Source organism: Gouania willdenowi, chromosome 24 (assembly GCF_900634775.1).
Source record: "Gouania willdenowi chromosome 24, fGouWil2.1, whole genome shotgun sequence".
Classification (NCBI taxonomy): domain Eukaryota; kingdom Metazoa; phylum Chordata; class Actinopteri; order Blenniiformes; family Gobiesocidae; genus Gouania; species Gouania willdenowi.
Window position 1 is genome coordinate 14,905,450 of NC_041066.1, and position 20,796 is coordinate 14,926,245.

The 20,796-nt window shown below is 40.5% G+C and overlaps 1 protein-coding gene across 2 annotated transcripts; it reads right to left on the reverse strand.

Moving 5' to 3' along the window:
* Window positions 1–722: 722 nt before the first annotated feature.
* lrfn5b (leucine rich repeat and fibronectin type III domain containing 5b) lies at window positions 723–17,009 on the reverse strand. Of its 2 annotated transcripts, none has more exons than XM_028439732.1 (6): window positions 16,359–17,009; window positions 10,777–11,693; window positions 8,500–8,674; window positions 5,061–5,394; window positions 2,475–2,775; window positions 723–2,352 (listed from the first exon to the last, which is right to left on the reverse strand). In XM_028439732.1, the coding sequence occupies exons 2-6, from the start codon at window positions 11,665–11,667 to the stop codon at window positions 1,657–1,659; spliced, it is 2,397 nt and encodes a 798-aa protein (XP_028295533.1). In that variant the 5' UTR covers window positions 11,668–11,693; window positions 16,359–17,009; the 3' UTR covers window positions 723–1,656. The 2 variants fall into 2 exon arrangements, with proteins under 2 accessions (XP_028295533.1, XP_028295534.1); XM_028439733.1 differs by lacking the exon at window positions 16,359–17,009 and adding an exon at window positions 12,157–12,483.
* Window positions 17,010–20,796: the final 3,787 nt, after the last annotated feature.

Here is a 20,796-nt window from a genome sequence, read left to right on the forward strand (position 1 = left end):
GAAATGATATATAAATGTGCTCAAGCACAGCCTATGTAGGTAACAGCACTTCATTTACGTGGCTCACACTGTAGTGTACTAGTGTGTTAATCTTCACAGGTTTGTCATGTCCCTTCACACCCTTACGCTGCAGCTATTCCTCGAGGCTACATGCAGTAAAAAGCATACCAGCGTGTGTCTGTTGCAGAGTATATAAAAATTAAAAAAGGACCGTCCGATCACTGAAATGCATGGTGAATTGGAGCATGTGTTCCAGCAGGTAATGGATATCATGTCCTCTACTAGCTCCCAGCAGGACATCACTGGAACAGTTGAATTAGTCGTGCACAGGCTCCTGCTGTGGAGGTGTTTAGCCTCTGCTGTGGCAGGGGACAGACATGGTGCTGGTAGCTGAGTACAGAAATGTACAAGGCTAGACTTGTCCCTGGTGACCAGAATGGCCTCTTTTCATCATCTGCTACCATTCCCTCTTTGAACAAAATGAAGAGCCCCGGAGCAGAGATCTGACAGAGGTTCACAACTTACAGAGAAAGAAGAATTGTGTTGCCGCAAGACTTCGGAAACCCCCAAATTAATTTCTTACATTGGTCGATTGTCTTGGCAAACCTGAGAAATGCAGCTACTGTTGTTTTGACGAACATTGCAAGGCTGAGAGGACTAAGTGAGAAAAAGTGAGGAGACAAAAGGAAAGCTGCAAACGTGACCAGTCTGTGTTTGTCCCTTTTATCACTTGTTTATTTATATTGGTAAACATCAAACAGAAACAACAGCAAAATCAAGAGTGGACTTCCGCCTATTTTTTCTGATTATTACTTCTCTACATAAATCTTTATTTTACAGTGGTTGTCATTAGCATGACACGACGACTTCAGTTAAATAAAACACATGGAAACCAGATTACTTGGTACATCTGTTATTCTGTAAGAAGTCGGTCAAATCAGCCACAACATGAATTCGATCCGAGCATTTTTTTTTTTGCAATCGTGACTCAAATCGGAAGGCAGTATTAGGCTGAGTCGACCTGTGTCACCATAATGCTGCATTGTGCTGCGTTCTGGGAGTGTGACGATGGGAACTTGGAGCATTGTCTGTCAACTACATTCTCTTCCTACACCTCTGGGATGTAAAACACATTCGTAATCGCTCCGATCCACCTCGACAGTAATTAAGACACGACAGCGTCTGTCTGCGCAGCTTGAGGCAAGAATCATCTTTTTTCTGCAGATTCACTCTCACACAGACAACGACGGCGCGAGTGTTGAGCACACGTCGTCTGTACGATGTTGTCTTTGTTATGATACACTTTGTCCATGTTACTGTATTCAGTACCACATAGACTGAGATGTACAGCATTTTACACAACTACACTTTTTTTCTACATAAAGTTGTTTTATACATTGTTGTGCCTTTTGTCGAAGTTTGATCAAATGTTTTTTTGTTTGTTTTTTTTATGTATATAAAGAAGACTTTCATTGGTTATACGGTAGAAAACAAACGTGAACCATTTCCTGTAACCCTGTGTGCCAGGCCTTTCCAAGGTACATGAAAGAAGCTCCTGTAGTAAAGAGCAGCGATGCTCAAAACAAGGCATTAAATCCACTGTTTGCTCCCCAACAGGAAACAAATCCAAAAAAACTGCAGGTCTTACACTTCAAATCATAAAGTGCTCTCCAGCAGCCACTCAGACTTGGAGAGCTTGTCCCTGGCCAGGTGAATGTTTGTTGTGCTCTCGAGCTGAGGCAGCTCTCCGCTCATTGACAGGCTGCGTTTGGAGCGCAGACTGGCCCCGGCGTTTGGGTAGGCCACATAGCAACGCTCCTGAAACGAGTCTGCGTTGAGCGAGTGTCTGCGGTTCACCCTCGCACCTCCAGCAGGCACAGTCATATAATGGCGCGAGGAGTGATGGGGTCGCGAACCCCTCGGAGCAGCAGTCCACTTGTTGGGCTGGCAAGGCGCGGTGAGAGCGGCGGCGGTGACCATTTTGACATCTGACGAGTTATTCCGATTCATGTTAACAAGCTCCACGTCTGCTCGGCGAGTTTCGGAGGCTTTTGGTTGGGCGAAGGAGCGTTTGGGCCTCGGTGCGCCTGGGGACGCCGGGTGCCAGCTGTGACTGCCAGCCGAGGTGGAGACCGTGCAGTCGGGAACACAAGGCTTTGTGGAGGAGCCTGCAGCTGGCACTCGCTGCTTGCTTGGCTGCTTGGTTGGCTCCGGGGGCGGCAGGGCAACACGAAGACAATCCTTTTCATTCTTCTCCGGATGTAGAACTTGCTTGGAGAGGGACTTGGGGATCCCACAGCCCTGGAGTTGTCCGTCACTACTTAGCGATCTAATATCTCCCATTTCTAGCGCCTGTCATGATAACAAAAGAAGATAGACAGAGCAATGAAAGCCATTTCGCTAAACACGCGTTTCCCTACTAATTGAAACAATGAACAAGATGAAACAAAAGGGGGGAATTATGCCAAGCTGACCTTATCTGCATCTCCCTGGTTACACACCCGGTAGCGCACAATGAGGAAGATGATAAAAGCCAGCACAGAGGCTACGATAATCCCTCCAATGATAACCACAATGGTGCCGCCGAGAAACTGGGACTGCATGAAGTGGCATCTCAGGTACTGAGGCTCGGTGGTGAAGTGGACGCACCCGATTACCCTGGTGGCAGTCAGCGAGGTCACCTGGTCATCGTAAATGGCCAGCACGCACAGGTCGTACTGTGTACCGGCTGCCAGGTTGTTCACCACAATGTTCTTTGTCGTGGGAGGAATCATCCTGCAAGGAGAAACAAAGTCTTTAACGTCTGAAATGGATGACAGGGGGTTAGATCGAAAGAGACTCGAGTAAGTCAGATTATCTATCTTATTGCTTTGCAGGATTGAAATGACATGACAATAGTTTATCTCTTGGAAGGTATGTAATATCTGTCGGAATAATCTTCAGTGACATTTGATGTTTTCCACCCCTCACAATGTTGTTACTGAGAAAAGATTGCCTTCACATGGTGAGATCCTGCATTTTGTTGACATCAGGCTATTACAAGCAGCCTTTAATGTCTCCTAAATAAACTGGTGTCTGCTAAATCTTCTTACGTCTTACTGACTTTCACATTTACATTGAAATAAATGGCTTTGTGCATTGATCCCATCCCAGCCTGGTGATTGGCAGTAAATATGCAGGGAGTGATTGAGGAGATGAAAGAACGCAGTGCACATCGTGCTCCTCGGATTGGCAGCGTGTGATGCTTTTTGAAAAACATTAGAATACGACACCTTCATCTCTGGCAAGTCCAGAGCTTCGTGCTGCTGACCATCTTTTACGATTTTATAACCTTGATATCAAGTAAACAGTATACGACATCAAAGCTGGAATATGAGTTTCAAGCAAACAATTTCCAATGCAGTGCTCTCCTCCTTCTTCCTCAAAGGATTAAATAATCATGTTGACGGCCAGGCCAATCTCTGAATGATAAAATATCCAAAAGGTTTCAGCACTCAAAGAAGATAAGAAGGTACGACAGAGGTCGCAGGATTTAATTATGCTTCAGATATTTGGGATCAAAGTTAGGATTATTGTTTAAACCAAGGTTGCTGAACAATCTATGTTATAGATCACATGTATCAAACTCAAGGCCCTGGAGCCAACTCCGGTCCTTTAGGGCATCCAACTTGGCAAGCAGGAGAATGTAAAAATCAGTGGGAAAACTGAAATCATTGTGAAAATCATAGAATAATTCAGTTTTAGATATCTCAGGATTCCCAAATACATCAATTTGGTGGCAGTTGTTTTTAATCTCAAATTGTTGAAAAAACTAATATTTTCCAAAATCCTGCCATTTGCCGCAATTTAATTTTAAATTATTTCCCTAAATTTAAAGTGAATATCCTGAACAACAGGGACTGATATCTGTCACTTATTACTTGGATACACTATTATTTGTATGTGGAAGTGCAAACAAGGGCACAATAATGTTAAAGTCGTTCATTTTCTACCCTAAAATCTGCAGCCCACTGATCAAACTGGTCCGTATTTGGTCAATGAATCAAAATGAGTTTGACACCCCTGCTTTAGATGCATCTTTTCTCCAATATAACTAATTGTCAGGCCTTCTGCAGAGTCCAACGAATATAAATTGATTATACTGACAGGCCATACCAGCCTGTCATTGCCTCATCTTGTTAGATCTCGGAAGCTAAGCAGGTCTGGGCCTGGTTAGTAGTTGGATGGGAGAGCACTGAGAATTCCAGGGGGACAGTCACCCCAGTAATATCTCTCATTGTGTCTTTCTCCCACATTGCCGAGTGTGTGTGAGTGAGTGTTGGTCGGACGAGCCAATGGCGCACTATGGCAGCCTCGCTTCTGTCAGTCTACCCCAGGGCAGCTGTGGCTACAACAGTAGCTTACCACCACTAAGTGTGAAGAGAAAGAATAATGCCCTAATTCTGTAAAGCGCTTTGAGTGTCTATGATAAAGCGCTATATAAAATCCAATGCATTATTATTATTAAAACCATTTTTCAAAACGTATGATGCCTACACGTCTGACCTACTGATAGCGGTTTTCATTGGTCTATTGCAGACATGGGCATGGGTGGCCCGGGGGCCACATGTGGCCCTCAGACTAATTTGTTGCCAAAGCAACTCCCCAAAAAATTTTATTTAAGAAGTTGTAAAGAATATGAAGTCCTACATAATACTCAAAGTACATAAAAACACTCAAAAAAAAAAAATTACACATTAAACATAAAATGACTACAAAAATACACAACACAACAACAACACATTACAGAATAGCTCCAAAAACACAACTGTTAACAAAATGACCGGAATATACAGAAAACAACTACAAAAATACAGTAAGTGATCCCAAAAACGCACAAATCAACAACAAAAATGCAGAAAATGACAGAAACACACAATGTTGATCATGTGGCCCTCGAGTCAGATACAATCACATGTTTGTGACCCCCACTGTGATAGAGTTGCCCATCCCTGGTTTATTGCTTTAAAAAAATATTTACATTTACGAAATAATTAATAAATTGATTAAATTGCGCTTACCTGTAAACCAGTGAATCATCATAGGTTCCATTGTACTGGATCTGAAACATGCGGATGCCAGGGATGCTCCTGTGGAAGTTGAATTTAACTAAAGCTGAGGTGGAAGTAGCTTCAGCGATCACCACTTTTTTCTCTTGGCTCGTCTTTGCGTTTCCCAGAGATACTCCTCCTGCGTCTGCCCCAGTCTTGGTCACCGTGGCGATGTCTGATGAGCCGGGGTCGGGCTCCTGCTCTGCAACTGTGTTGTTAGTGATATGAGGGAGTTTGGCGATGATCAGATCCACAGTTTGCTGGGCCTCGCCTGCTGGGTTTGAAGCCACACAGGTGAAGGAGCCTAGAAATGAAGTTAGTCAGATGTCATTATTTGGTTTCTAAGTTAAAAAGTGATGTTTGTCACACCGGTCACACTTTACTTGAAGTTTTATACATAAAATTACACTGAATAAGGTGTCATGAAGGCTGTCATTAAGTGCTGTTAAATTATATGACACCTTTGGAGTCATGTTGGCATTTTAGGTGGAGGGATTACATATTATTATTATTATTCTTATATAGCGCTTTTCTAGGTACTCAAAGTCGCTTTACAATGAAGGGAGCAGTGTTGGGGTTCGTTGCCTTGCTCAAGGGCATCTCGGCACTGCTTGAGAAATGCCCTGACACCTCTCCAGCTACCAGAACAACTTCAATTATCCATGTTCAATTATAATTCAATTACAATTACCAGCATTTTTGTAGCATGCATCCCGAATTTTGCGTTAAATTATAATTGACAATTTATATAGAATTTTCACAGCAATTACAATTACAATGTCAAGTATCCCAACTCAATTACAATTTCATTATGATTACGACAGCAACAGATTTTTAAATTACAATTATAATTACGCCATAATTGTAATCGATTATTAATTACGCGATTATAATTATAATTGACCCCAAACCTGGTTAGGGTAAGGGGTTAGGGGTTTGGGTAACAAAGTGTTAGGGTCACAGTAACAAACAACACTTAATGACAGCCTTAATGGCACCTTATTCATGCTAATGCCAGATGAATAAAACTTCAAGTAAAGTGTTACCGTCACACCTATAAAAACCAAACCTAGAGGAGTTCGCTGTTTACATTTTATGGTCGGACTTATTTGCAGACATCCCATTAAACAAAAACACATTTCCCACTCATTCCACATCAGGTTAGATCTCAAACCTTCCAAATAATGGTTTAAATCAAATCAATTCAAATGAGAGCTCACTGGGAACAACTAATCAGCTGTCATATTCCGTCAGTCAGGGTCAGTGTTTGGAATAACGGTGTTTAAAATAACGGCGTTTTTTTTTTTTTTTTTTTTTCAGTAGCGAGGTAATCTAAGTAATTACCTTTTACGCCGTTACAACGCCATTAACGTTACTGAACGTTAAATGCGGTGCGTTACATGCATTGACTGAATAAACTGTTATCAGAAAGCATCCCTGGCTTCATACGCAGCTGTAGTGAGGAGGTGGGTTAAAAACATGATGAGCGATTATGACTGGCTAAGGCGGCGTCATGTTTCACGGTAGCCAATCAGAGCCAGTGTTTTTACACATGTGCCAGCACACGCGACACACACACACAACCACTACAGATTTGATGAAGCAGCAGAGATGGCGAGTGTGGAGCAATCTGATGAAAAGTTGTCATTTTTAAGGCGGCGATACAAACACTACTTTAAATTAATTGTCGTCAAAGGTAAGAACGTGCATGTGAAGTGTTCATTATAATCAGGAGTGAAGAATTTGTCGACATCCGTTGTAAGCAACTCCAATTTAATGAAGCACCTCACGACGACACACGCCTCTAAAAAATCTGAATTCTTTGACATATAGCAACATTTTTTTTTTAACAGTAACGCAAATAGTTACTTTCCTTGGTAATGAGTTACTTTTATTATAGAGTAATTCAGTTACTAACTTTTTTTGAACAAGTAGTGAGTAATTACTTTTTTAAAGTAACGTTCCCAACACTGGTCAGGGTGCATCAGCGAGCCTTCCGTGACTGTCCACAACACTTTGAGAGTGTGCCATAAAACCATCCACTGAGCACAGCACACAGACTCTCAGTTCTGGAATGTGCAGCTGGGTTTCTTATCAGTTTAAGTACGGTACGCTCCAAATCCACTCACAACACGCCAATGAATTAATCAGGGGATTAAATCAAGCTCTGTGACAGGGGAACTCTTTCTGTCAGTTTCCCCAAATGTCAAGAGAGCAAAAGATCTCTCTTACTTCTCCTTCGTCAAATAGTGCAGCGCTTGTGTAAAATCACAATAAGAGACTGTCCAGAGTGCATACTGAAAGAATGTCAAGACAGTGCAATGCGGCAAAGTATCAAATGCGTGTCCACCCCTTAATTCTCCTCATTAAATGTAGTTTAACTTTAGCTTTGGTGTAAATAACTTAAGGCTACATTCAGCTTGGCTGTTTGTCCAATTTAACAACTGAATAAAGGAACAAAGTACCTCATTTCTAAAACTGTAGTGTAAAACATTGTTAAGTGCTCAACTAATGGTTAGCTAAGAGCAGTAACAAAATTGAATTAGCCAGTGGAGACATCTGAAAGATTGCTTCCAGCCAATATACGCAGATAAAAAAAAAAAAAAAAAAAAAAAAAAATCTTGATCATTTTACACAGAATTCAAGTTAAAGTGTGAAATCTATTCGCCTAATGCAGAAGATTGACTTTTGTTGAAGATCATTCATGTCATTACCATGTTAGTCATACTGTAATAGGCAGAATATTGTTTTTTTTTATTGGCTATTCGACACTTGTGGAGTCAAAAATGATGCTGTTATGTCTGCCTATAAAAAACATATTTACATTGCGTGCAGAGAAACTAAGGCCTGCACTGTGGGACAGCAGCTTGTATGGGGAGTTATTTGATATTTCTTAAATTACCCATTATATTGAATGTGTGTATGTGACTACCTGTCACTGTCGCTTAGCCAATAAAAGGACTGGCAGGCTAACCAGTGTACAGACTGCCTTGTGCTGTGACTCAGATAAAATATGCTCATTGTGTCCTGTGACCCTATTATTAATACTATAATTAGAGAAGCTATCTGCGTCCATTTAATCCGCCTTAAAGCTGCCTTTTGATACCTTATATGCTCTGAAGGTTGGACATTAGAAGGTAATCACAACTGATGGATTCCAATGTTCAACCATGAGTTGCTCAGTTATCAAATATGATTCATTTTGCTTCAGAGTTTCATGTTTAGACTTTTACGTCTGCTTAGGACAACATCAGATTTAACCTGTGAGCTGACCCTGACACGTCTTCAAACTCTGAACTTTATCGCTCTGTGTGTTCAAACACCAGTGACAGAGACCTGTGTACACAAAGCAATAAATTATTTTGTGGGTCAACAACACAAAGCGCAGCCATGGGAAATGTAAACAGACCAGAGTCCTTGACCGTGCTGATGAGGATGTCCAGCGTTCCGTCATTGTGGACCACGGCTCTGGAGGAGTTGGACATCAGGCGTCCATCGGGGGCGATCCAGTGAATGATGGGGTCAGGGTCACCCCTGGCCTTACAGCGCAGAGATACGCTCTGGCCCTCCAAAGCTCGCAACTCCTGAGGCAAAAAAAGGCGAAGAAAGAGTCATTTTGTTGTCATCGCCATAGTATCTTTATTATTGGGATGAGCAACACTATCACAGTGAGTGTATCTGATCCAAGGGCCACATTATCAATATTTGTGTAAGCATTTAAAATAATGATTGATTTGAGCATTAATATGGGTTGTTTTGTCAGTTTTTAGTCATTTTGCGTGTTTTTGGAGTCAATATGTGTGTTTCTGTAATTTATTTGTGATCTTGTTGTAATTTTGTGTATTTTTCTGTCATTTTCTGCATGTATGTTGTCGATTTGTGTATTTTTGGGCTCACTTTCAGTATTTTTGTTGTTGTTCTTTGTATTTTCCTGTCCATGTGGCGACAGTTTGTGCGTCTTTGGAGCTATTCTGTAATGTGTTATTGTTTTTTATATGTTTTTATAGTTATTTTGTTTGTTTAAGTGGATGTTGTGTCCGTCTTTGTTGTCATTTTGTGTATTTTTGGAATTTTTTTGTGTGAGTTTTTGTGTACTAAATTTGACCAATTGCTGCATGTGCCCACAAGTTGCCTACAGTATGTCTGCTTTATTAGATCATATATTTTGTATTTTGGTACACGTGCCATGATGGAAAGGTCTTGTCCTTACAAAAGTAGGAAATCTTTCATTGTCGTGATATTTAAGTCGGACATGAGGAGAATAATATCATCTATGACCTAGCATATGCTAAAGACTTGGTCTAGGCATGCATTTCTGCTGAACAATAAAGTAAAATAGCCTGTGTGAAAGCTTCTCAAACCCTCTTTGTGCCTGAGATAGCACATTTCTGCTTCTTCCCTAATCAAACACTATGGAGAAGCAGCTATGTTTGTTTGTAGTCTGTGACTCTGGAGTGGCCTTCCAGATGAAAGTATTGTTTTAACCTTGCAATATCTTAACTTGTTTGACTATTATTGCACACTTTTTGCAAATGACAAAGCACAAAGTATGAACAGATCTAACAACTGTTCAAAGCATACACTTCTATTCGATGGAGAGGCTTTGAAACTTCCCCACCTGTGCTTTGCGCCGCGAGCAGTGGATGCCATCCTTGGTAAACAGCCTCTCATTAATTCATATGTGTGTTTTGTGTGAATTTAGAGAGTTACATATCCAGAGGTCCTAAACTAAAGTCCTAGAGCGACAATTGTGATTTGCCACCGAATGCTTAAGATGTTGTTGTGCACTAAAATCATTTCGCTTTGTATATCATGTGCTAATAATTTACACACGACTATCATGAGTGTAGAACAGGACTCTTGAGGACAGTATAGACATACAACGGGATTTATCATGAATCATAATTACTGAAAAGACAGTGAGAACGTAGTTCCTTGTACCAACTGAACCCCCCACTGAACATACAGTATATGACAGCAGACCAACTGTTCCCATTGAGCACAAACATTGTCCAATTTATTTATAGATTAATTTACATGTATTTTATTTCATCTTGAGGTAAATGTGTGACACAAATAATGACGTGTGTTTTCTGATTGTAGAAACATCCATGTTTATGGGCTGGAAACCATGGTATACGTCCTAACATTAGCTTTAAACCACCTCACGGTGAGTCAAAAATCCCATTTGCTTTGTTCCTAAACGCACCAATGACAAACGAGCATTCTGTCTGTGATGACACCTCATTTTCAGGTCCCCACTAAGATCAAACGATTATAACAACTTGACCTGACTGCAAACTAGAAACTCTGTGACATAACGTATGTTATCAAATGTCTGAGAGATTCCACAGTGTATTAAAAGCTGCATCGCAATGCCATTGTAAAGCTCTACATAGTATTATTAAACTAAAATCCTCCACTGCAGAAGATCTCCTAAAGCTCTGTCACAGTTAGATTAGTATTTTGAATAAGCCTTAATGTTTTTACAATATTCTATTCGGTAAGTATACCACACAAGCCCTGTGGGTCTTGTGGCAGACCTCATCTCACAAAACTAATCACGATGGGACTGTTGTAAAAGGCTCCAAGTGCCACCTTGGACAAACTAAGTGTCTGGCTCAGATAATTCAACAGTTGTGAGTGTCTTGTTCTAACATTACACAGCTTTGTTCAGATGCCATACCTGAGAGTGCCTGGTGATAAGCGGAGGCTCGCACAGAAACTCCTCTTCTGAAACTGTCCAGAAGTAACGTCCGGCAAGGTGTTGAGGTGAAGCGCAGGTTTCCAGGTCATCCTCCCTGCGCAACCGCCGCAGCCAAAGTAGCTCACAGTTACACCTCAAGGGGTTTCCTCCAAAGCTCAGAGCAAATGATGTTGGCCCCATTATCCCAGAGGTAGCAAGGACACCGGCTCTTTGGAAAACAGGATCAGGAGGTAGCTTTTGGAGCTTGTTGGAGGTCACATCCAGTCTTTTGAGCTTTTGCAGTCCAGAGAAAGTACCCTCTGGAATGTAGCTGAGCATGTTATGGTCCATATTGAGTGTATGGAGATTAGGCATTCGCTGAATAGCAACCCAAGGTGCACTTTCCAAGTTATTGTAAGATAAGTCCAGTTCCTCTAGTGCTGTCAGATCATTGAAAGCACCTATTTGAATGTGGGTGAGCTGGTTGTTGTTGAGGATCAGGTGATGCAGCTTGGACATACCACTGAAGGTGTCATTGGTGATGTGGGCTAGCCGATTACTGTCGAGGTGAAGGGCTCGTAGGTTCTCCAGATCTTTGAATGCATGAGGTGCAATAGAGCCGATCGTGTTTCGAGACAGGGTGAGATCTACTAGCTTTGTCATGTTTGCAAAGTCTTTTCGTTTGACGGTGGTTACAAAGTTATCCCCGAGACGCATCTCCACTGTGTGCCTATCGATGTTTGGAGGAACAAATAGCAGACCCTTTTTGTCACACAAGGTTGCCAAATTGGGATTTAGAACCTGGCAGACGCAACGTTTTGGGCAGATTTGAACTTTGTGTGCCCTCACAGCCACACCGAGGACAATCAGATATACCAGGAGGGACTCCATTGGGGCTCCAAGTCAGGTTAGCACACCTGAAAAGACACGAGCAAAAAGGCTATTATAAGCTTTAGGCTTATCATCGAATTTTTCATCATCTGTACCCAGTGGTAACATTTGTGGCTTTGCAATATAACATAGACAGGCAATATTCTATTTACAAAGAAATACGGAGGAATTGCAGGATTTCAAACACTATTACTGCTGGTTAACAGCTTGATCAGAGTCCAAACTGTGAGGAGGAAACCTAGAACCTCAGTGGCTGAACAAACAATGGCTACTCTGTAATTAAACATGAAATGAATTAGTCACCTGCCAACATTGGGGTGACATACTCTCTTAACATTTGTTTTTTATTCATACCTTTCTCTTTAAGCCTCCACTGCTCTGATCATACTTTTTGATATGATAATTTTAGGCCTTTGATGTTTGTGTACAAATGGATGAGTGTAGACTGGCAGTGCAAGGCCTCATCACAATTAGACTTTTATCACCTACCGTTAATAGGGAGGGATGATTAGGCCCAGGCCCTCAGCAAGACTGTGCTGTGCTGGGCTATTGATTTTCTCTCCACTCGTTCTGCAGCTACTTTTACTTACGACAAAACTGAGATGGGGGATGAAAGGGGATCAGTTTGATGAATCCTGAGACAATGTCGAGGATATAGCATGTCAGAAAATAAAACCTTGGTGATCACATCAGAACTCTGCAGGTCCACTGCGTATTTCACTAAAAGAAGTGACGTCACTTTGAACCATAGCTGGATGTGCAATTCAGTAGCAATTTGAACGACCATGTGATATTCAGTCCTTTGGGTGTCCCATTACAGTAGACAGAAAAGAAAAGCTATCCAATCAAACACAGGGAACAAGAGACCCAATCCCACAAATGTTGTAAAAAAAATCCAAAGACCAGCCCTTAAATACCGACCAGAATGGCTGATTTATGATTATAGCTTTTTGTGGTTCGCTGGTAATGCCTATTGTTGAAGTTGGGTCTTGGAGTGTGCATAAAAATCATGGTTCAGCAACGAACCTGTCAGCTGTACCTTCATGCATCAAAAGCTGTGACACACAACTCATGTATTATTAACCCAACAGCATCAGGAAATTATCATGGAGCAAAAGAAAACAGCAGAGATGAGGTTAGTGACAAGCTGGCATGTGCGGGCGTGGAAAGAAGGGTTTTTTTCCCCCCACACACACACGCGAAATACAAGTGAAGGGAAACTGGTGGCATCTGCTGACAGCAGTTTTTTTGACAGCTGGGTAAAGTGCACGGCAGCTCAACGAGAAGGTAGAATTGAAGTTGCCTTAAAATGGCCCATAATAGCGGGGGAAGGAAAGATCTCACTGTTGGGAGCACGTTAGGTACGACATTTTCTGGAAGACTGCTGATCAAACAGCGACGTCTTTTCTTGGCCTATTTAAGGAGAAACACGTCTGCCAAATCGCTCATGAGCAGGTGAGATGAATGGATGGCCAAACATTCTAAAACTCATCACTCATCTCAATGACAACAGCGAAGAACTCCGATGTTAGATAGTGCTGCAACGCCATGCTGAGTGTTTTCTAAAGTACCAGCTCACATCTAGCTTTATGTCTGAGTGCATGTGTCTCTAACAGTCTGAACCTGCTACCTCTACGCATGGTTTGTGTTGCTGAAGATGTGATAAATTCCCTACTACGGAGATTTATTTTCCATTTCATTGCTGAAAACTCAGGCAAATGTGAAGTTAATAGTTTCAATTATAATGCTTACTTAATTTGTCCTATGAGAACAAAAGGACAGACCCTCATTGGCGGAGCAACACAATATATCTGTTGCCGTCTCCCTAATTTGCATTTAATTACGGGTGTTCTGGCGCAAATTTGCATAACAGGTTCCAGTCATCATGTACCAGAATAAATAGGATGATAATCAATCAATGTTTTCATCAATCACACACTTCATCTTTAAATGTTACACCCACAAAAAATTATCATTATCTTCCTGTTTGTGGCTTTCATTACATTAAATCAGCCACAAATAAACAGGGAAAGAGATCATCTAGTGATGTGTTCACCATAATCTCCTTTTTAGTCAATCAACTATTCATTTACTACCTCTGAGCAGGTCTTTTCACCATCTGACAACAGAGCAGACTGACAGCACACACCCACACATACACACCAGTGGGTGGATTTGTGCCTAATAGAAGTAGCTCACTGCACAACAACAACCTCCAGCTATAGAGAGACACATTCATGTGCAGCAGCAGTAGTGCACCGTTGGAGGAGATATCTATGGTCTCCCCGGGGTAGCATTCGCCGGGAAAAAGCCTTATGCAGCACATTGCATGCCAATCGGCCCGGTGAGGTCAGGAGGGATATGTTCTCAGATGGTCTAACTTATGCTAGAGCTCATGTGAGGAAGCTTCTGCAATCCAAGTCTGGGCAGGGAATCCGGGTAAAGCAGCCCTGTGAGGAAAGTAATGATGTAAAGTGCTTGTTGTTTCAAAGTCACATGACAGCATCTCGGCTCTGTCTCACCTAGGAAGCTTTAGGGGAAGGACACCTAGCTGCTGGAGAGAGAAAAATAAGCTTTGTTGTACCAAAGGAGGTAAACTGATGCTGCAACATGATGGTAAAGTGGTATCGACAAAGCAGTGAAACGGGTCCTCGGCCTCCTTGCTTTACGAGACCAAATGGAGCTGCAGCATCTATGAAGTAGATCATGTTTTGACTGAGCCGGGGAGAAAATTCTGTTTTGTCGGGTAAATGCTTGCGCAGGCCGACTCCAAACATCCTGACCAAACAATGACGTTGTCATGGGCCATCGCACAATGTATTTCCTGAACGTGGGTTTGAGCACCCTTTACTGCACAGTCTGCCAATGTCAGGATGTGGAAGCGATTGGGTGACAGCCTGGATGCCATGGCAACACAGAGGAATGTCAGTTTTGGGTGAGATGTAATCAGCGCATGATTTCCAGATGATCTAATAATATTCAGAACAAAGAACCCTCTCATGAGGAAAGACCTTGGAAATGTACTGATCCTGGTTGAAGGCCAGCACAGAACTATTGCACCATTCATAACACAGTGGAAGAATACTTATTTTCAAAGGGAATAAATTAAACATAAGTCTCTGGATTAAAAAATGTAATGCACATGACATTTTTTTTTGGCACTAACAACCTTGTATGTAAAAATAATTGTGTGCGTGTGTGTGTGTGTACATGTGTGCTACGTGGGACAGCATACTAAGCAGACCCCACTGAATCAAAAAAAGTGCTGTTCATCAGCATTACATCTCCCCCTTGTAATGCCAAGTGTTTACACCGCATCAGAACAACGTCCATGTTTCCCTGATGCGTCTGTATCTCACAGATCACATTTCATTTGTCTTCATTGCTGTTGACGTGCAGCTGAAACGGGTGACCAATTGAAATTCTGATCACAGTATCTGGATTTTAGTTTTGGCTCTTATGACCTGGGATTTTTCTCCCGGAAAGGAGAATGCCGAATCCTTGAACACCACCTTGGAATATCAATACAGCTTCCTCTGAAAAGTCAGTTTCATCCTGCTGCTGGTTCTCATATTGGTTGGTTAAAACATGCAGTTACAATTTTCATGTGTTTGATTGCAAAACCAACATCCAATCAAAATGTATTGTACTTTTTTTTTTTTTTTTTTTTTTTTTTAGAAAAATAGGACAATAATGATATTTTCTCCAGTTTTCCACTTAAAAGAACCCTCAGAACAAAGTGTTTTCTCCCTTCCCAAAAAACAATCTGCTTTCTATTTATTAGGGGTGGTGCAATCACAAGGTTCTCTCACGCACATGTATTTTTTTAATTTTTTTTTTTATCGGTTACTTTTGACTAATGCAAAACACTTGCTCTTAAAAAGCAGAAGGACCTTCATGAGGGGAAAAAGGAGAAGAAAACTGGGTCAGCAGAACCTTGCCATAGCTCAGAGGAGCGTCATATCACTTCTCTGCCATCTGTGAAAGGTATAGCCAGTAAATGAGCTCCAACAGTGAGCACATTCACACACAGCAGCAGGAGCAAACAGAGGCAGCAAAAATGAGGCGTGGGCCTGGTTTCACTGGTGTAGCAGTTACACTGGTGCCTCGGGCGCTCATGAATAACGAGATATGTGATAACTAGCACTCCATATAAAACAGCACCATTTCACCATCATCCCCTGAATGAAGATCACTATGGATCATATTCTGCACCTCTGCTCTTTTAGTCACCTGGCAACATGCTCATCATCACTGATTTATCCTTACTCAATATCAGGAGGACTCATTTAGACTTCATCACACAGGAGAGTTATTTGCATATCAGTTTGCATTAAAACACAGTACGGTAAAGCTTTTCACTTGAAACAGAAGGGCTCGGTATTAAAAAATGCATCTTGAAACTCTCTTTTAACATTTTAAATAAATAATTTAGAGAGAAATTCATACTTAAACATGTCTTCTCAGTTTCACCTGTAGTGGGGAAAAAAGCAGAGAATAACTCCAGGTGGATTTTTACAATCAAAATCAAGTCATTTCTTGCCAGATGAGGAGATTTTTTGACCTTGCAGGTCCTAGGATGAGGGTCACATGAGCCCAGTCAGAAGGAGAACTATATAAGTCATTATTTGAGATTTTTATTTATTTATTTATTTATTCAGTCAAAAGAGTTTGTCAAATATTGCATTTACCTTGTAGTTTAATCATCAAGCTGAGTCAGATGTTGTTGGGATGAAGCAGATTTCCTTTAAGGGCATGCTGGTAATGGGACCTCTTGGAGATGAATCAGGTGTCCCAAAACACGCGTCCCTGTGCTCCTTAAAACGTGTGACGGCCTGCGGATCCAGCCATGTCCTTCAACACATCCACAAAGCAGCAGATACCAATATTAAAGGACGCTCTCGATCCTCTCCAGCGTCGTGTTCCAACGGTTTCCTTCCTTCAGCTCCGTGTTTGGATAAGATGAGAAGAAGAAGAAGAGAAGAAAGCGGAGCAGGATGGTCCCGGTGCAGCTGTGCGGATCGCTCTCTGCTGCGCATCCGCCCGTGTGCGCACCTCCAGCAGAGAAACGCCTTTGTACCGACGGGGCTGCGCTGCTGATGCTGATGCTGATGCTGATGCTGATGCTGATGCTGCCAGTGATTCAATCCGGCCAGATGTTCGTATCGCTATCACAGGGTTTTTGTTGGCGACGCAGAGCTCAGTGAGAGTTAATCCAGATTGAGTGAAAGGTTGCTGCCATAATGTATCCCCTCCACCCCCTCCTCCTCCTCTGCTGCCCCCCGGACCACCGTCAGCCACGGACCCGGCTCCATTTCTGACCAGAGGTGCTGTGCGCGGAATGGCAATCGCTGAGCTGCACAGAGAGCGTTTGTGTGTGTGTGTGTGTGTGTGTGTGTGTGTGTGTGTGTGTGTGTGTGTGTGTGTGTGTGTGTGTGTGTGTGTGTGTGTGTGTGTGTGTGTGTGTGTGGACCGATGCAGTAGTGCCTCCCAGCTCATTTCACAGGCTGGCATCATCATTTATTCATGTTCGATTCAAGTGCACGAAAATGCAGTGGATCTATGATTTCACCAAATAATCCAAAGTGATATAAAATATCCTAAACATGAACAATCAGCAGATATGAGGTTTCCATTGTGTTATTGACATATGTGTAAAGAGCATTGATATCTCCTACTATACAGTTACTTGAAATTGAAATGACAAGTACAAGTCAGTCATCAGGGTCGGGGTCATTTACATATTTCAATTACAATTACGTCTTCAATGATCCATCTTTATTACAACTCAATTATGATAATGACAGTTCTTGTTTTTTTTCCCCCCTGAAATTAAATTACAATTATGTTCTCAATCACTAAAGTTCACATTTAATTACTCACAATTACTGAACCTGAAATAAATAACCCCATAAAAATGCTGTATGCCTTATGATAGCCTTATCTCAGAAAAGAAATTCCAAATTTTTCCCATTTTTTTGTCGTGCCTCTGAAATTTGGGTGTTTTTCCACATGTTTCATGCCTTACTGGATTTTCACCCCAGTTTAAGTGTGGTCAAAACTAATTAAAAACTTAGTTTTTAAGTTCTTACGATAGCCTTAATGATCTCGGGGGGGGGGAATCCAGAATTTTTCCATTTTTATGCCTTACTATATCTCAGAAAAAGAAAACAAAAATCCCCTTCCCCTCCCATTTTTATGCCTTATCTAACAAAATTCCAATTTTTTTTTTTTTTTATAGAATTTCCATGACAATTACAAATCCAAATTCAATTATCTGAACTCAATTACAAATTACAACAGCAACAAGATTTTTCCAAATAAATTACAATTATTATTACATTGTAATTGTGATTACTTATCAATCACGCGAGTACAATTATAGTTGACCTCAACCTGGTAAGTCATACATAAAATACTCAAGTACAAGTAAAAAGTAGCTCAATTAAATAGTACTCAAAGTAAAAGTTACTAGTTACTTTCACCCCCATAATAAATCTTGCCACTGTTCCCTTTCATACAGTAAACATCTCATATATAAACTTAAAAAGGAAGAAACCAAAGCTTGCACAATTGGAACTAATCCGTCTATTATTGTCAAATATTTTTTAACACATTTTACCTTTGGGGTCAATCTGACCCCCAGGTTTATTTGCCTCCAGAAAATAATGACCACACACAGACAGACACATTATACACTTGATGTCAAATTGACCCCACAGGAACACAGTGTTCAGCACAGTGAAAAAATATCACCATGTTAATGTTATGCTTAAGCAATTGTGCCCATCAAATTGGGAAAAGTCATGAAAGATTAAGGAAACAAAAAAGTTTTTTGAATGGTAAACATTGAATGGGGTTAAATTGACCCCAAGGATAATAGGAGGGTTCATTTATTTTCCACAAAGGTGTATAAAATAAAAGGTTTGTCAAAAGGTACACAAATCTTTTTGAAAAAGAAGAAAGAAAAAAAAACACCAATGAATTCAATTCAAAATAAAAAATATTCTCAGGCTCTAAGTATAACTAATTTTTTTACTCTAAAACAGTGAAAATAACAGGCATTCAATGCTGTTTTGGCGCCGTATGTTTAATCTGGTTGGTCAGCTATGATGTGAAGCATTTGATTGTTTTCTGGTTATGTCATTTTTTTGGTTCCACAATGTTTGTTGATCTTTTTAAAACAAAAAAAATAATAATTTAATCAGTAACTTTTGGGCGTAGAAATGTAACGAGTCACTTTAATTATTTTAATACATACTTAAGTACAAGTAAAACTACTTATTTAGCAATGTACTCAAAAAAATCACATTTTTACAGTAACTTGAGTACTTGTAATCCGTTACTTTCACCTCTGCTTATTGATGATGCACTGCTTTAAAGTAAACCTTGTTTGATTAAAAACACGTTATATCTGAACAATCCTCCAAGCAGCACATGATAGATTATTGGCAAAGAAGAAACTGTCAAGTTGGCAAAAAAAGAAAGAACTCCCTCTGACTTAGTTTGGCAACACTATGATAATCGTTGATCCCATGGCCTTTTCTGCAAGCTGGCGAAGGAGTCTTGGGAACCCATGTCTGCTTCTTTGCAGCAGAGGCACAGTATATAGTCCTCCTGGAATAAAATAGTTTCTTTGTATATTTTCTAACCCCTGAGAGAGCGATGACCTTTACTACTACTGGGTCTCCAGGCACTTTAAAATAGGCTTTTGTTGTCATCTCGAGTATTACCCCCAGGACTTCTCCTGCAGATCAATAACTCCATCCAGTTACATCCACTGGAGATCAATACAAATAGCCTAAGTGTTTTAAGCATTAATGGGAATCTACAGATGGAATGACAGGAGGTCAATGAACAGATCTAATCTACACAAACTGACATGGATGTGGAAAAAACGTAACATGCTGCTTTTTAAGTTTGTTTTTTTTGTTTTTTTTCTCTCCTTCAAAACACTATGTTAGGGTATTATTGACTGTATTTGGTCAAATACGGGAACATTGAAAACTGGGAATTGGATATTGGCTTAAGCCCGGGACCATTACTTCCTCGTTGTGGGTGTCACTTCCTGTGTGTTTCATAGATGGAATGCCTTTTTAGATCAATGATGAGACTTCATCATGTTGGTTTTGTTTGAAAATGGCATTTCTTCAAGGAAATGTGCTAAATTCACCTGTAAATGTATTACTTCAGAGGTGTAAAGAGTACTTACATATCCTACTCAAGTAAGAAGTACTGTTATTTGATTGAAATTAAACTCAAGTACAAGTAATAGTAAGTCATACATAAAATACTCAAGTACAAGTAAAACATAGCTCAATGAAATAGTCCTCAAAGTTAAAGTTACTAGTTACTTTCACCCCCTGTGTTTATTTTTGGTAATAAATCTGGCCACGTTTTCCTTGCATACAGTAAAAATCTCATGTATAAACCAGAGACCAAATCTTGCACAATTGGAACTTAATTTATTTTCCACAGACATCTGTATAAAATAATTACATATTTTTAAAATAAAATAACACCAATGAATTCAATTTAAAAAAATAAATAAATTATGAACTCTAAAACTGAGAAAATAACCGGCATTCAGTGCTGTTTTGGCGCCGTACATTACATTTAATCGTGATGCATTTGAATGTTGTCTGGTCTTTTCATTTTTTGTAGTTTCACAATGTTCGTTGATCATTTTAAAACAAAAAAAATAACAATTTAGTCAGCAATGTTTGGGTGTACAAATGTAACAAATGACTTTATTTGTTTTACAACGTACTTAAGTATAAGAAATAAACTCAAAAACGTACAAGCACCCATAAAAGCAACTCAATTATAGTAACTTGAGTACTTGTAATCCATTACTTTCACCTCCTCTGTTACTGACATATACTGCAATGACATACAAATGCACAACTTCTTTTAGATGTTCTTCAATAACATCCTGTGCTTTCTATTCTTATTTCAATCAATCCCTCATAAAGTTGGTTGGAGAAATGTTCAGCTATTTCCCTGAGCTTCATCATGTCATTTAAAAACAATGTTCCCTGAACGCTGAATCAGAAATGTCTTGATTCATGGCTATAACACATTCCTGGTGGGATGTGTTAAGTTTCGGGCCCACATCGTGATTCGTGA

Coding starts and splice junctions, on each gene's coding strand:
- lrfn5b (XM_028439732.1), bottom strand. CDS start 11,667: ATGGAGTCCCTCCTGGTATATCTGATTGTCCTCGGTGTGGCTGTGAGG. Junction 5,395..8,499: donor CAGCACGGTCAAGGACTCTG/GTCTGTTTACAT, acceptor CTTCATTTCTAG/GCTCCTTCACCTGTGTGGCT. Junction 2,776..5,060: donor GATGATTCACTGGTTTACAG/GTAAGCGCAATT, acceptor TTCTCCTTGCAG/GATGATTCCTCCCACGACAA.